The sequence below is a fragment of the Tinamus guttatus genome, unplaced genomic scaffold (assembly GCF_059628265.1).
Source record: "Tinamus guttatus ecotype Peru unplaced genomic scaffold, ASM5962826v1 Tinamus_guttatus_pri_ptg000210l, whole genome shotgun sequence".
Lineage (NCBI taxonomy): Eukaryota > Metazoa > Chordata > Aves > Tinamiformes > Tinamidae > Tinamus > Tinamus guttatus.
In genome coordinates, this window is record NW_028288744.1 from 824079 (window position 1) to 836646 (window position 12568).

A 12568-nucleotide genomic window follows, 5' to 3' on the forward strand; every position below is an offset into this window, starting at 1 on the left:
GATTAAAAATTCAATGGACACTATGGAGGAATTTAATTGTGATTCCAGACTTGTGGGGTATGTAAGAGAAATAGAAACAATGGATGGAAACATCTCTATGAACTGGAAGCAGACACATATACATGCAGCATTTGACAGTGGATAGCTGATTTGAATGTGTAAGGGGGATAATGAAACCTACTGCCATTCCATCAAATCTTAAAAAAAAAAAAAAAAAAAAAAAAAAAAGGGCATGATCTCAAGGGAATAATAAGCAGATACCTTTTGCTTGGCATTTTTTTACAAATAAAGGCCTGTATTTACACATTCAAGAAAGCCGGTTAACAAATTAGAGCCCTTATTAATCTGCCTGTATGGAGTATATATGTACGTATATGTATGTTTACTCGTATTATTTTTGGTCCATAGATGACTGCCTTGTTCTATATCTCTATAGAAATGTCACTTCAGTCTGTGGGATGTACCGGCCTCACCGGAGGCTGCCGATACACAGAGAGGAGTCTGGTCAGGGGGCAAAAGCAGTGGTTGGGACATCCCAGAGGGGTGGGGGCATCAGCATAAAACCTGCCAGAAGCTGCGGCGAGCAGGCCAAAAACAGGCCAACTCCAGGAGCAGCGGTAAGGGAAGGGTTAACTTTAAAAGTTTGAAACTGGCCGGACTTGTCAGTCTTAACACTGCGATCTCTGATTGCTCAGTGGATGCTTAATGTGTCACTGATGTGCCTGCAGCTGCAGTAGGGTCTGGGTGGTAGCACCGAGATGCTCTGTAGCCCCCTGCTCCTGTGGGCCTGCTCATTAGGTGCTTTGCAAGGGCGGCAAGCAAAGACCTTGCTTGCCTGCTAGTGGGACACTGCTCACAGGTCGGCCAGGATTGGGAGGCTTCACATCACTCCGCAGAGGCATGAAGGGATCTCCAAGCAAGGCTCTCCGGGTTGTGAGAGGTTTGTTGTCCAGAGGCACTGCATACATTTATACGAGCTCTTACAGACCATACTCTGCCTGTGGTAACTGTCCCTCTCTCTGTTCTGTTTATAGCTTTTCTTTAGCTTTCTTTGGAAAACTTATGTGTGTAGATTGTCAACCTTTCCCTTGTGGCTTAAGTTATGGCCTTTCTAAAGAGAAAAATGTGCTGTGGGTGTTGAGAAATGTCTGGGAGTTTGGAGGGAAAATCTGCAAAGACCATTTTGTTAGTTTAGGTACCTCTTTGTGGGGTGCTTGTCTTCAAGGCTTGGATTTCTCTTTCTCACAGGATGGTGAAGTAAGAAATAAGAGTTGTCCCAGCAAGCACAGAGCAGGAGCGGTGTTCCACAGAGCACTTCAGGCATTTGGCTCCACATAAATGCATGGCAGCTTCATCTACAGGTATTTTTCTTTTTCTTTTTTTTTTTATGTATGTCACACACATTTTGTGACAGCTTTGAAAGGAGTTTTAGTGAAATATTTGCAGACTAGAAAACTCTTAATTTCTTTTTTCTTCTCTCTCTCTCTCTCTTTTTTTTTTTAACATTTTAAATGCTATGGTGTTTAAAATGTGCCATGAGAATCTTTATGAAGATATCGTTATGAAGATATCTCATATGTCGTGTGTCTTACCACCTAGGAAAGCAGAATGAAAACAGAATTATGAGATTAGTTAGAAAATTCCTCATTTCAAAGTCCAAATATTTTTAATACTTGAAAATGCTGTGCATCTCTGTTCTGCCAGTGCATCAGTATGTGCTTCCCTCTACTGCAGGACACACATGCCTCTGCCTTATGATAACTCTTGCAGCTTAATAAATTATACTAGGCATGCCTGCCTTTTAGAAATGGAGAGAGTACAGCCTGCATTTTAAATCCAACTTGCAGTTGATAATAGGAGTCTGTAGCTAGTGTGGGTGACCGTATTTCCTGTCTGACAGTTTTTATTTATCTTCCAAAGTTTAGATCATAAGAACTGCCATGCTGGCTAAGACTAAAGAACCGCTATGGCTGTTTCTTGACTCTGTCAGTTAGGTATTAATAGATTCCCAGCTGTCATTGTTTCCAAAAGAGTAATGGTGTGGAGAGAATATGTACTTTCAGCATTTTTGCTCATATAGTTAAAGCTATGATTATGTAGTATGAAATATATAAACAGCTTTGCAGAACCTCATGTGCTTATGAATGAGGTGCCCAAATATTGTAAAATTGGATTGTCATTAATGAGGTGCTAAAAAGGTGCTACATTTTTATTTTAACTTCTCGATTGTCCTTTTCTATTCATATGTGCTTAGCAATTAACATATGTACTTAGCAATTAACTTAACAATTTGTCTGAAACAATCAGGGATGAATTTTAGTTTTATAAAGTAAAAATATATTTGTGGAGTTTTGTGGGGAATTGCCTTTAGAAATACACTAAATATTGTACAAAATGTCAAGAGTGTATATGTGATTCATCTTTTTGTATGAAAAACAAAATGGTGTACATTCAACAATTTCTAAACTGTGCAGCATAAATTGCAGAAATTTAAATGACTGGCCTATTGCATTTTTGGATCACATCTGAAGAAAACAGGTATTCTAGATAATGAGTTTATATTGCAAACAGATGGTCTTTCTTTCAGAACTGGTACCCAATGCATGAGGAGATTCTAGTTTGGTTTTGATTTTTTACAGTATGTAGTAGGTATATTCTTTATTATACCCATATTATACAATTTTTATTTTATTTTCTCGCTTTTAAAAATGATTCAGGTGATGCTTCCTGATATGCTTTTGTTTTGCTGCTTTTGTCAGCCTGTGCTGCTGCTGACCCAAAGATGCAAGAAAAGATTTGACCAGTCTTCACCAGGTCTAAATACTCGGGTTCAACAGTTTTTGTACAGATTGCCCGTGGGGAAAACTGCTACTTACCGGACACAGACTGTAGTGCTAAAAATAGCTGTCTGCAATACTACTGCTTTACTGAGAGAGGCACTGGGAGCTGGGGGTACCCATGAGGTGTGCAGACAACTGGAGTTAAAAACTGAAGGCAGAGATCTTACAAAGAAGCAGATCATGGGCATGCATATCCTGCAATAGTTCTTCTGTGCATTGAAGCTGTACATTGTGCAAGAGCTGGGTCTAGGAAAATGGTCCAGATCCCTGCACCTAGATGACTGCTCTGGGAAAAGGTTTTCATCTAGGACCAGCCAGAGTCTAAAATAACAGGCCTGCAGAGAATACTCAAGGGAGGAGGAAAACTGTAGATGTGTCAGGCCTTCATGACTCTTTCTTGCCCTAATAAGAATTTCTCCATGGTGAGTCTTTAGAGTTTTGCCATCTTACTTTTACCCAAAGTGCAGTCACCTGCACCTGTCCACTTTAAACTGGACAGCTAAGAGCTGTAGACTGGAAATCCCGTAAGAATTAAATCATGCCCATGGAGGGATGATGATGGTGATGGTGATGAGCCATGAAGATATCAGGATCCAATGAGATCCTGATTAACCATTGTATGCCTAGAGTCATAGAATCATAGAATGCTTAAGGTCGGAAGGGACCTCCAGAGGTCATCTAGTCCAACCCCCCCTGCACACGCAGGGTCACCTAGAGCATGTGGCACAGAACTGCATCCAAGCATTTGAAGATCTCCAGAGAAGAAGAGTAAACAACCTCTCTGGGCAGCCTGTTCCAGTGCTCTGTCACCCTTTCTGTCAATAAATTTTTCCTTAAGTTCCTGTGGAACTTTTGGTGCTTCAGTTTGTGGCCATTACCTCTAGTTCTGTTGGTGGCCACCAGAGAAAAGAGGTCAGCGCCATCCTCCTCACTGCCTCCCTTGAGGTACTCATAGACACTGATCAGATCCCCTCTCAGCCTTGTCTTCTCCAGGCTGAACAGGCCTAGCTCTCTCGGTCTTTCCTCACAGGGCAGACATTCCAGGCCCCTGATCATCCTTGTAGTCCTGTGCTGGACTCTCTCCAGCAGCTCCATATCGGTCTTGTACTGTGGGGCCCAGAACTGGACACAATACTCCAGATGTGGCCTCACCAGGGCTGAGGAGAGGGGCAGGATCACCTCCCTCGATCTGCTGGAGACGCTCTTCTTAATGCACTCCAGGATCCCATTGGCCTTCTTGACCATGAGGGCACACTGCTGCCTCATGGTCAACTATGACAGCCAGGTCTTTTTCTGAAGAGCTGCTCTCCAGAAGGTCGGTCCCCAGCCTGTCCTGGTGTCTGGGGTTATTATTCCCCAGGTGCAGGACCTTGCACTTGGCCTTGTTGAATTGGATGAGGTTTTTCACTGCCCAGTTGTCCAGTCTGTCCAGGTCCCTCTGGATGGCAGCGCAGCCCTCTGGGGTATCAGCTACCCCTCCCAGTTTCGTATCATCAGCAAACTTGCTGAGGGAGCACTCTGTGCCTTCATCCAGGTCATTGATGAATAAATTGAACAGGACTGGGCCAAGGACTGACCCCTGGGGGACCCCGCTAGCTACAGGCCTCCAACTAGACTCTGCACCGCTGATCACCATCCTCTGGGCTCTGCCATCCAGCCAATTCCTAATCCACCTCACTGTCCACTCATCTATCCCACACTTCCGGAGCTTGCCCAGGAGGATGTTGTGAGGGACGGTGTCAAAACCCTCGGTGAAGTCGAGATAGACGACATCCACTGCTCTCCTCTCATCTACCCAGCTGGTCTTTCCATCATAGAAGGCTATCAGGTTAGTCAAGCAGGATTTCCCCTCGGTGAATCCATGATGACTACTCTTGGGCACCTTCTTGTCCTCCATGTGCCTGGAGACAACAGCCAGTATGAGCCGTTCCATCACTTTTCTGGGGACGGAGATGAGGCTCACTGGCCTGTAGTTGTCTGGGTCCTCCTTCTTGCCTTTTTTGAAGACTGGTGTGACATTGGCTTTCTTCCAGTCCTCCGGCACCTCCCCCATTCGCCAGGATCTTTCAAAGATGATGGAGAGCGACTTAGCTATAACATCTGCCAGCTCCCGCAGCACTCTGGGGTTCATCCCATCAGGGTCCATGGATTTGTGGGTATCGAGTTTCCTTAGGTGCTCTCTGACCCAATCTTCCGCTACCCAGGGCGAGTCTTCCTCTCCACCAGCTTCTTCTCTTGTCCCTAGGGCCTGGGGCTCTAAAGGGCTGCCCTTGGTAAACACCGAAGCAAAGAAGGCATTCAGCAACTCGTCTTTTTCTGTGTTATTCGTAACCAGGGTGTCCATCCCGTTCACCGGCAGACCCATGTTTTCCCTGATTTTCCTTTTGCTGTTAATATATTTGAAGAAGTTTTTCTTCTCATTTTTAACATCCCTTGCCAGGTTGCATTCCAAACATGCCTTAGCTTTCCTTGTTGCATCCCTGCATTCCCTGACTACGTTCCTGTATTTCTCCCAGGGGGCCTGTCCTTTTTTTCACATTCTGCATACTGCCTTCTTCTGCTTGAGTATTGCCACAAGCTCCTTGCTCATCCACGTGGGTCTCCTGCCCTCTCTGCCTGACTTCTTACACACAGGGATGCACTGTAGCTGGGCGTGGAGGAAGTGCCGCTCGAAAATTAACCAGCTCTCTTGGGCTCCTCTTCCTTCTAGAGCTCTAGCCCGTGGGATTCTTCCGAGGAGGTCTCTGAAGTTGGCCCTCCTGATGTCCATGGTCGCAAGGCTACTTACAGCCCTGCCTCCTCCTTGTTGGATCCCGAACTCCACCAACTCATGGTTACTGCAGCCGAGGCTACCTCCCACCTTCACATCTCCTGCGAGTCCCTCTCTATTTGTAAGCACGAGGTCCAGTAGCCCACCTCTCCTCATTGGCTCCTCCACAACCTACGTCAAAAAAGAGTCTAACCTTTCTTTGTAAAGAGAGGCAAGAGAGATTTAGTACCTAGAAGAGGCGCTCGTTCTCTCTTACTTGTCAAATAGGAACTGAAGGCCTGAGTGTGTCATGAATTTTGCTGAAACAATGAAAAATCTCACACAATAAAAGAGACAGGCTTAGGCATATGAGTTGCCATAAGGTAGCAAGCTAACTAACTTAGATATAGCAAATATACCTTGATGAAATCTTAAATGTTATTAATTCTACTTGTTGCATTGAATGACCATAAAATTGAGCTTACAAATAAAAACCACTTTTTCTTTAAAATATCTGTGGAATACAAGTGTCTGTATTTGCTAATTTTGAGTATAATACTGAAACTGTCCTCATCAAATTGGAATTTCTGTTAAAAGACAGTCTTCTTGCAGAGAAACCTATGACAATTCCCATTTAAAAATGTAAGGCACAGCTAAGACTCTCACTTTCTGCAATAAAGAAATAAGACAATTAATCCATCATCATATACACATTTATTTCTGTCATGAATGTGAACATTCATACATTTAACCTTAATGTCTCCCTAAAAGTAAAAATGTATGGAGATAACAGTACTCCATTATACAAGTAAAAGCTGGAAGCACAAAAAGACTAAGGATATTTTTCAAATGCAAAAACAATGACTTCTACTGGAACTTAGAAGTATTTGGAAATGCAATGTCAAAGTTTCATTCAACAGTGCACATGGTGCGAAGAGACATGACAAACATGGATGGTAAGTACTGTCTGAGAAACTGCTCTCGGTCTCTCCAGAACTACTTCACATCATTGCTCAATCCAGCACCAAAAATCCTAAAAGCACTGGTCTTTAAAATATAATTTGACTCAACAGCCTCAGAAGGAATTTATATTCCAGTGTAGCTTCAGTTGAGGAAGCGCTGCTTGGGATGGAAGAATACTGCTCCCACGTGGCAATTTAAACAGCTCCATAGGCACATTTTTCACATGCATCAAGTTAGCTTAATAGAGTATCAGACTTCTGGTACTCCTTCATTTATTCTGCAACACCACAGCCGTGAGAAGAGTGAGGGTGAGATGCATCTTCATTCTTCAGGGATACCTGATCTGACTTCCTAGTGATTCCAAGGCCTTTCTCTTCACAGTGTGCTTGGTTTATTGTCAGGTTACAGAGCAGAATATTGAAGAAGTGAACCGTGTGAAGATGGCTGCTGCTGTGAAATTATTGGAGCCTCCACTTAATCAGCCGCAGCCTGATTTTGAACAGCCATCCCAGGAAGGGGCAGGAGAAAGCAAACAACCAGAGCTCAAATATGAGCTATTCTCTGTGGCTAATGAAGATCACCAGTTCCTTCAAGAGAAGGGTAAGAAGCTATAAGAGATGGGAACACATAGAATTAATTGTGTATATGAGAACATACACAAAATGATGACTGTTGAGAAAGCAGTAAATGCTTTAGTATATGATTTAGCAATAATATAGCCTGATCAGTTGGGTTATTTGACATTCCTGGGCCTAGCTGTTTTTAATGATTTAGTTTTGATGTCTAAAGCAACAAATCCAGCATCATACTTGGCACCTCACTAAAGAGAACCATGAAAACAGAAACTATGGAATCAGATTTCCCTCTTGGCCTTCCAAGTAAGATACTTTTGTTTTAAATGAGGGAGATAAAGGAGAGAAGCTTGCATTACTCTGTGGATTTTGGTACATAAGTTAAAAAATATTGTTTTTTACCCATTTATGGTGTCCTCAAGTGCTCCTCAAGTGAGATTTCTTTCAGGATTTTTCAGGGGACAGACCAGATGGTTGTAACTCACTGATTATTAAAGAGTAGAAAGTAGTAAACCATCTGGCTTTACTACATACCTAAGGTATATACTGTTAGCTGAACGCAAGCATATTATTTGATTTGAATTAAACCTTCTAGCCTGTCCTTTGCAAGAGATCAAATGTTCATAATGTTCACTTGTGACTTAAAAGCTTGCTGAGAATTCCAGTTCTTTTTTTGATTTTGGTATCAAAGTTGCAGACAATAGTAGAAAATAGTACTGATGATGCAGAAAACAGCAAGCATGATAGATTTCTGTCCCGTTTGTAGTACCAAACACAATGAAAACCCTGATCTTGGTGTGGCACAGCTTGGATTCTGTTCAGACTGTAATACATGTGCTCATGTTTAAATTGCTGCTACAGGAGGGATGGTTAAGTTACTCAACAGCTAGTTTGTGCCTTCCCAAAACCTTTACTGGCTCCTCCTGTTTCTCCTGCAATAATACTCAGGGCTCTGTTCCTTTGTACATTTTCTTTCACAGGAACTGTAATTTATATTACTATCCTTCAGGTGACAAAACTTAATTTTTTATTACACTATTACACTAAATGTAAATGTGTGTCTTAATAGTGTAACTGATTAAAGTTCTTAGCTTCAATGTACAGGTCTAAAGAATTGCCGGTTGTTTATAAATGGGAGCAAATGACTTTTTTTTTTTTTCTACCCATAGCAGTTAATAGACTAGAGGAAGAAACAGAGAATCATGAAGAGGAAGGTCCTGGACATACAGAAGTTCACAAGGTAACATCAGGTCAAAGGGAAGGCATCTTTCAAAATGGTGACCTAGCTTCTCAAAAGGGTGAAATGTCTCAAAATGACAATTTAGAAACACCCCCTGAGAACAAACAGGCAGAGGTCTCCAGGAAGAGATGCTGTAATGTGAGAGACTTACGAGACATTGCAGTCTCAGAGGGAACTTCATCAGGGCAGAGTCCTTACCAGTGCAGCGTCTGCAGCAAGAGCTTCCGCCGCAGCTTCAACCTCCTCCAGCATCAGCGCGTCCATACAACGACGAAGCCTTACAAGTGTGTAGAGTGTGGCAAGAGCTTCAGCCACAACTCTGCTCTGAGTAAGCACCACAACGTGCACCGCGGCGAGCGCACGTTTCAGTGCAGAGACTGTGGGGACCGCTTCACCCGCAGCTCCAGCCTCATTGTCCATCAGAAAACTCACCTGGGGGAGAAACCTCACCTGTGCAAAGAATGTAGGAAGTGCTTCCGCAATGTTCTGGAGCTGATGTCTCACCAACAGCTACACAGCTGACCTCGGGTTAGTCCCTTGGGCTGCTGCAAATTGGAACCACAGGCATATGGAAGGGGCAGGGTCTCTGTAGGCCCCCAGAAGTTTTTGTTCCTCTGGTCAGCCTAGAAGACAGAGGCAGGTCATGCCCAAGAGTGACAAAGCAAAGAGGCAGCCCCTAATCCAAAGAACCTGATTGACTGAGTAGGCCAACCAGTTACTTAGAGATTCCAGTGGATGAGGAATGAATCCCCATTTCTCCTAACACATAAGCTTCTGCTGGGGTGGAAGTAGGAGTTGTTTTTTATTTAAAAGACAGTATCTGAGAGAGAAATAGCATATTTTTTCAAGCTGAAGAGACATCTAAGAGCTTGACTGATACCATTTCAACTTAGAATTCAGCTACAGGATGCTTTTGTGCTCATTACTTTGTCTCCCTATGTCTTTACGGATGATAGGTTAAAAAAAAATCTAAATTCACTCCCTCGGTATATTTGAGTGTGTACTAATATGTGACAAAATACCACACCAAATGGAGACAGATGAGCTTAGTAGTTTCATGAGCAATCTTTTTTGAAAGCCTGAATGGCTCTGTTCTTGCTGTTGGAGGGAAGATTTCCAAAAACGTCTGGAGTCCTTTCACCTTTTAATAGAATTTGAGTTCCTAAATTCATAAAGGTACTTCTGATTAGCCCTATTGTAACCATGCAGGATTTCTGAAAAGATCATTGGTAAACCAAATGCCAAAGTGATCCATTCTTTCCTGCTCAGTGCTAATATCTCTAAGTCCTTGGCATAAGCAGAAGGATTGGTTCCTTCTAGAGGTTCCACTAGATATATTTGACTCCCACCTTGCCCCAATAATATCTATCCAAGGGGAAAAGAATGGCTTGAGAACTGGACATAAATCTCAAGAGATGAGACCAATGTCTCTCCTATCATGGTACACACACTTTCACAAAGAAAAACATTGGAGAAATTGTACTTTCTATCATGCAAGTAATTTTTTAGATATTTTCTTTCTTACAGTATGCTATCAATAGCTGCGGTAAGACCAGAAAGAAGTTCACTCCTTTTCTTAAGAGAAGGCTCTTAAATCTTCCAGGCAGACATCAAAGATAAATTAATCTCAGAATGGAAAGGAATTTAAAATGTTAGTTATGCTATATGTTATTAAAAGTGGAACTACTCCTGTTTTCAGAGGGTTAAGAATGGTTTTCTATGTTTTTGTATGGAGTCCATACTCTACGATGTGCTCTGTTAGGGCACATATTAAGATTGCAGAACAGAAAAATGTGAGTTGTGCTGGAGCTCTGGACAGCTCTGAATGGTGTCTGAATAAAGGGACACTTGTCTAGCAATGTCTCCCTCACCTCTCCTGCCAAGTAGATGTCCCCTAGTGCTACAGGTAACATATTATTTCACCCAGCCTTTGCCATGAAAATGCCCATCTGAACTCCTGATTCGGAACCCTTCCAGAGTCTGGAAACCTGCCTCTCCTCTTAATAAATTTCCCTCCCAAATCTTAGACTGGCTTTATTTAGATGTGCACCTTTGGTTACAAATATCTCTCAGAATGGAGAACTAGAAAGATCATGGAAAATAATTCTAAATTTTATCAAATTTAAATAGGGCTCAGTGCATAAGACTGAAGGGTATAAAAGGCAAGGGAAAGCTAAGTAGTCACTAATTCAGTTTAGCAAACTTCTCACTCCATGGAAGGCATTTCTGATGTTTTCAAATGAGAATGTGGTGCATCAACCTTTTCCAGGTATAATAATCCTTGAATATTTTTTCAAATTTAAGCATACTGACAGAATAAAAGAGTCCCTAGCATGGGGCATTTTGATTATAAGAGGTTTAGAATCCTGGTATTCTGTGCATACTGTTGACACCACATGGGAGCAATGTGTAGACACCCTCTTTTCAATGGCCTTATGAAAGGGATTGTTTTCACAAACACAACACTCCTAGGTTTTTATCTCATGTTCAGCAGGAACATCCTTTTGCCTTTGTCTCCTTAGTGATCTCCCTTCTCTGCAGATACTCTCCTGAGGAATTCCACATTCCAACCCATTTCTTGCCAAATTGTGATCCACTCAGATGGCAGCCACACTTTTTTTCTCCTCCCTGAGTAAAACAAAGACCTGAACACATAGGCAAGAAAATCTCTGCTGTCTTCAGTTCCGCCCAGATTACTGAATGGTCAGCAGCAAAGTAAGAGTCACCCCACTTCCACCGTTCTGGACTGAAACATTCTCCATGTGGATGAACCATGTATGAATTTAGGTTCTAAAAACATGTTCAGCCTTTATGAAAACCCTCATCATCCCTAAGCCTTTTATATAAGAAACCATCAGATACCTTAAGTATGGAAGAGATGCTCTCTGTGTTGCCTTTAACAAAGAAAACTATATAACCAAAGGGAAAGTTAGTATGTAATACAGAAAAAGAAAAAAAAAAAAAAAGAAAGAAAAAAAAACACATGTAAAAACGACTTGGATCTTTCACTGTGGCTCTTTCAGGGCTAAAAGATTGTTCTTTTTTTTTTTTTTTTCCCCTCACCAAATTATTTTAGAGTACTTTTTTTGCTACTTTTAATATATAGCTATTGCTTCTACATGTGTACATTTTTGCTTTTCTAAACCCTACTTATTAAATTAGCTTATTTCAGAAAATGAATCCATAAGGTAGTCTTACTCAATCAGCCTGATTTCTTGAATTACTTTCTTACCTATGAAAATTCAATTATCACTTTTGATTGCCCTTAATGAAATGACAAACGTGTTTAATAAAGTAGGTAGCTTCAGCTCATATTGCCTTTTGATGTACAAGCTTACTGCTCATTAACATTAATAAAGTTTTTACTTCCAATATTGAAGAAAGAAATTTCCCTTTTTTTATCTCTATATTATAGATGAGATCCTAGTATGACATAAAGCTTTCAGGTGGTTGAAGAATTTTTGAATCACCTTCTTTTTAGATTTTGAGATCAAACATATTGACTTAAGTACACAGGCTCTAGAACTGGGAAAATCTGTGTGCTAGAATTATCTTTTTGGGGGATTACATTCTTGGTGTGAAGAAGTGTTAATGACATGTTTGTGAGGTTAATGTCGGGTAAGGTCATGAGAAGTCATAGCCAGAGTGGGGGCCTAATGTCTTAGCCCCTGAAGGAGAATGTAAATGGCTGCTCTCAGCTAACAGCCCAGTTGGTTGGCAGGACCTTATCAACCTCTCCTTTGTTCTGGCTTTTACAGCTTACTAGAATCTTCGAAGTGAGTGACAAGTTCTTTCTTTACACATAAATTACTGCTAATCACCTTGTTAATTTTATATGCCTGCCTCAAATTTTAGTGAGCTCTTAGTTATATAGTATTCATATGACTGTACGAATTGCAGTTTTTTGTTTGTTTGCTTTACTGAAGTCCTTCATCTTGTTTGAGTTAGTGAATTCAAACAAAATATTGAGTAGTTGCCTACTTTAAGTTTTGGAAAAGAAGGGAAAGAGATGAAATAATTATGTAAAAAATATATCAAAAGTAGGACCCTAATAAAAAAGAAAAGATAATTAAAAAAGAAACCAAAAGATTAAGAAAAGAGAACTAATTTGAAGTCTCCTCTCCCAATATGCTGAATATGATTATCTTCTCATTTACGTTAATGGAAATCTCATGGGACTTCAATGGATGTACATATTTATCAA

General features: G+C 41.3%; 1 protein-coding gene across 1 annotated transcript; it reads left to right on the plus strand.

Annotated features, from left to right (window-relative positions):
* Window positions 1–22: 22 nt before the first annotated feature.
* LOC104577980 (uncharacterized) lies at window positions 23–8886 on the plus strand. Its single transcript, XM_010225505.2, has 5 exons — window positions 23–57; window positions 437–617; window positions 2760–2963; window positions 6954–7152; window positions 8294–8886. The coding sequence occupies exons 1-5, from the start codon at window positions 23–25 to the stop codon at window positions 8884–8886; spliced, it is 1212 nt and encodes a 403-aa protein (XP_010223807.2).
* The last annotated feature ends 3682 nt before the right edge of the window (window positions 8887–12568 follow it).